Source organism: Diaphorina citri, unplaced genomic scaffold (assembly GCF_000475195.1).
Source record: "Diaphorina citri unplaced genomic scaffold, Diaci psyllid genome assembly version 1.1 scaffold477, whole genome shotgun sequence".
NCBI classification, from domain to species: domain Eukaryota; kingdom Metazoa; phylum Arthropoda; class Insecta; order Hemiptera; family Psyllidae; genus Diaphorina; species Diaphorina citri.
In genome coordinates this window covers 183,244-187,420 of record NW_007377912.1, presented here as the reverse complement: position 1 = coordinate 187,420, position 4,177 = coordinate 183,244, and the positions used below count along the sequence as shown (strand labels likewise).

The following is a 4,177-nucleotide window of genomic DNA, read 5'->3' as shown; positions in this document are numbered from 1 at the left end:
CCGGGTCTCCTGCGTGCAAGCCTAGTGTGATACCCACTCCGCCACGGAGTATCTATAATAGGTAGGTACCTACCTCTGTCCTCGAGTACTTATTACCTACCTAAGTACCTATCTGAATGTCCCATGTTACAATGTCCCCAAGGACCAATAGGTAGCATTGGCTAAGTTCTGGTTGGGTTCCAAGATGTGAAAGTAGTTGGGTGACTTTTTTTCCTTCGGTATTTTCTACAATATTGAATTCTTAATTTATTCAATGCTCGGAAGTAGTTCTTAGTCGAGTGACTAACTTCAAACATGGTTATAGGTGTCTCCAGCCTAGTTAGCTTGGTTGGTAGCGTGTCCGCCTTGTATTAATAATAATAGTGCTTATTTATACTGCTCGCATAGGACTGAAAAGTCCCTTTACTCCAGCAGTAGGCTACTACTATTATTGTGGTCAAATTCTCAAATTATATTGAGGATAAAATTCCATACCTCAGCTGGGATTGAACCCACACCCTCCTGTTTACCAGGCGAGCGCCTTGACCACTACACCACCGAGGCAGGTACACCACTAGTATTTTTTTTAAAGAGATTTGACAGAGGGAACTGTAACTGCTAAGGTCTTATCGTCCCGAAATCGAAGAGAGAAGGAAGACAGGATAGGAGAAAGCCAGCCGTTCCGAAAACGAACATTATCAGTCTTATCGTCCCGAAATCGAAGAGAGAAGGAAGACAGGATAGGAGGAAAGCCAGCCGTTCCGAGAACGAACATTATCCCCCGGACGAGAATCGACCAAGCTAACTAGGCTGGCTGGGTGAGATTAATATGAGTAGTATTTAGGTGACTACAGACTGTGGACTCGTGTGCAGTGGCCTTAAGCCATATGGTTTAAAAAATCAAGAACCAAATCATGTCATGGTTTAAAGCTTTAAATTCCAATCCAGATACCTAGGTACCTACGTACCTAGATACATTACCTATGCGTAGATACATTACCTACCGCTTACATAAGAACTTATACATACCTAGATATTTGAATGCATAAGGAAATCGAAAATCTGGTTATTATCTATGTAGGTAGGTACTTCCAAACTTATATTAGCCATGTTATCAAAACATTATCAAAAAATGTTACGTATTTAGGTAGGTATTAGGTACTTATATACCTACTCTTGATTAATATTATTTAATTTGCTGGTATCCCGCTTACATAAGAACTTATACTTAGATATTTGAATGCATAAGGAAATCGAAAATCTGGTTATTATCTATGTAGGTAGGTACTTCCAAACTTATATCAGCCATGTTATCAGAACATTATCAAAAAATGTTACGTACCTATTTAGGTAGGTATTAGGTACTTATATACCTACTCTTGATTAATTATTTAATTTGCTGGTATCCTGATAGTATCTAAGTACTTACCTTACGCAGGATGATTTTGGAGGATTATTTTATTATGCTTTAATAAAATCTTACGCTTACTTAAAGGCCAAGTTCCGGCCTCAGCACGCCAGTGTGTAGGTCTGTATGTATGTTTATTACACGAAACATTTCACCGCCTTTTTACCCCTATCATTGAAGTATTATTATGTTAAGGCGGTCTCTTCCTGATCCCTTGTGTGCCGCGTCCATTTTAGTTTAGGACTATTGCACTAATCATTGAAGTAAATCTGGATACTTATAAAAATAATATAAACATATTATTTCGTTTTATTCGTATATTTCCAGACCCCCCACCTCTGGACTCGGCTTCCACTAAGCAGGAGGTACCTACCTAAGTACCTACTTACCTTACGCAGGATGATTTTGGCAGATTATCTATAAAACAAATCTTACTATATCAGTTTTTCAAGAGGTTTGAGAGATAACTGTAGAAAGAAGATCTTATCGTCCAAAATCTCGAAGAAGGACATGAATGGAGAAAGACAGCCGTTCCGAGAACGAACCTTATCTGTTTAGCATTACCTTCGCCCCGGGAAGGAATCCAATCCGAGACCTAGCGCTTACAAGGCAGACGCACTACCAACTAAGCTAACTAGGCTGGCTGGGCTGGTATTTTAATACACGGTAAATTTTGTTGGCCTGATATGATGTATTTTGTTTGGAATCTTACACAGGAAAAAGAAAGTTCTTATTCCGTTGAGTTCTACGTAAAATATGGGTTCTTTAAACATAATTTATACATATTAAACTGAGGTTTATCTAAGCTACGCTATGTACGTAGGTGCGTGCTATACATCTACGTGAGGATGTAGAAATGTCAATGTGTGACTAAATACTCTGAAGAATTCCTAGATTAAGGCCAGCCACTGACTATCAGGTAGACCTGGTCAGGTATACCTGATAGTGTGGCTGGCCTAAAATACCTAATAGATCATAAGATCACACAACACTATTATTATTTATCACTCGACGCGACAGATTAGTAATAAATCAATAATCTAGCTGTTTCTAGCTTGTTTTATTAGCTGTCCCGAGCATATTATCTTTAATGTCACTCCTATACCTACCTACTTTCAATTTTATTTCTAATAACTTTATTAAAAAAAAAAAAAATACCTAAGAAAATTTGAGCTCGAGGGCCCTCCCCCCCAATGGAAATCGGCGCTGGAATAACTTCCCTATTAGAAGTACACAATAGGGCTGCATCGAAGAGACTGACAAGAAACGCCGACCCTACTTAAATAGGAAAAGACTCCAACGGAGCTTTGGTCAGGACAGTTGATGTGACGTCATCGCGTACAGGAGCGTATGCCGTGACGTCAGAGTTTAAGATTTTCCAGTATTTTTTAAATCGATTTATCTCGGGATCTAGAAGTCGAAGAAGAAAAAATAACTAATTCCTCATTTTTCTGTTGACTTTGAAACCTCACCTAAGTCAGAGCAACTAGTCTATTGTATTCCTGTTCTATGAATTCCAATATCTCATGGTATCAATCAATCAAATATCACCTTTGTGGTTAGGCAGAGCTTTTTCACAACTTTTCTGGATATCACAACATTACTAAGTGCCTCCTTTGCAATCAATTTCCATATTTTAATTTAATCTTTTTACACTGGTAATGCCGCCACTGGTCGCTACTCGATTAAAGTACCTACTCAGTTGTCCTCACGAGGCTGAGTGCCCCCTGAAATCCGAGCACAGAGCCGAAAAAACCCTCGGCCCCGCCGGGAGTCGAACCCGGGCCTCCTGCGTGCAAGCCTAGTGTGATACCCACTCGGCCACGGGGGGTGCCCAATATCTCATGGTAATTCCTGTTATTTCTCTACAGGAAAATGTGGCTGTTGCACTGGTCGACTCATCAGTAACTTCAACATCAACATTCCGTCTCGAGGATGTCTTAATATCACTTATATTCCCGAAGATTTTGAATTCAACGTGAAAATGACGTACAACGACAGAACTTTGGCACAGAGACGCATATCAGGTAATTTGGTGGTTAGGTAGAACACAAACATGAATTGCGCAGAAATGTATGGGCACAAACAGATTAATGTGTTGCCTGCAAGGGAGCTTTGCTTGGAACATTTGATGTGACGTCATCGCGTACGGGAGCGTATGCCGTGACGTCAGAGTTAAAGATTTACCGGAATTTTTTAAATCTATTTATCTCGGGATCTAGAAGTCGTGGAAGAAAAAAAAAAGTTCCGGAATCCCTCATTTTCCCAGCTTTTTAACTTTGAAACATCACCCAAGTAAGCGCAACTATTCTATTGATAAAAACGGCCGAGCAACCTTCGTCATAACAACTAGGTATTTGGACCGAGATAAAAAATGGTCGACCGTTTAAAGTCCAGAGCTTCTCAAACTGTGCCGCGGTAGTGACAACTTTGAGAAGCACTGGTTTAAAAGAGTTAGAAGTTGCCTAATAAATTCTTCCGCCCTTTTTTTTCAGGCAAAAATCCGCGGCCAATGTGCGTCCCTTTGCCGCGACTGACGGGCCGCCGACCCCAGTCCTTATAACGGTAAATATAAACGGGTAAAATTAAGTTCTTCCTATTTCCTTACCCGGGTTCAAAACCAGGGTTAGAATAGAATAGAATAGAATATACCTTGTTTATACTACCAGCATAGGACTGAAAAGTCCCTTTACTCTCGCAGTCTAAACAGTCTAAGGCTAAGGGTTCTAAGCTTCCAAGCCATGTACGTGTAAAAAAAAAAAAAAAAAAAAAAAAAAAACCCCCCGCAGG

At 40.0% G+C, this 4,177-nt stretch overlaps 1 protein-coding gene across 1 annotated transcript in view; it reads left to right on the top strand.

The window, feature by feature from the left end:
• The first annotated feature begins 294 nt into the window (after positions 1-294).
• The window catches only part of LOC103509253 (GATA zinc finger domain-containing protein 4), a 7,257-nt gene continuing 3,374 nt past the window's right edge, over positions 295-4,177 (top strand). The window contains exons 1-2 of the mRNA XM_026823635.1: positions 295-304; positions 3,259-3,414. Of these exons, the coding sequence (XP_026679436.1) occupies positions 295-304; positions 3,259-3,414 (166 nt within the window). The remainder of the gene's footprint in view (positions 305-3,258; positions 3,415-4,177) is intronic.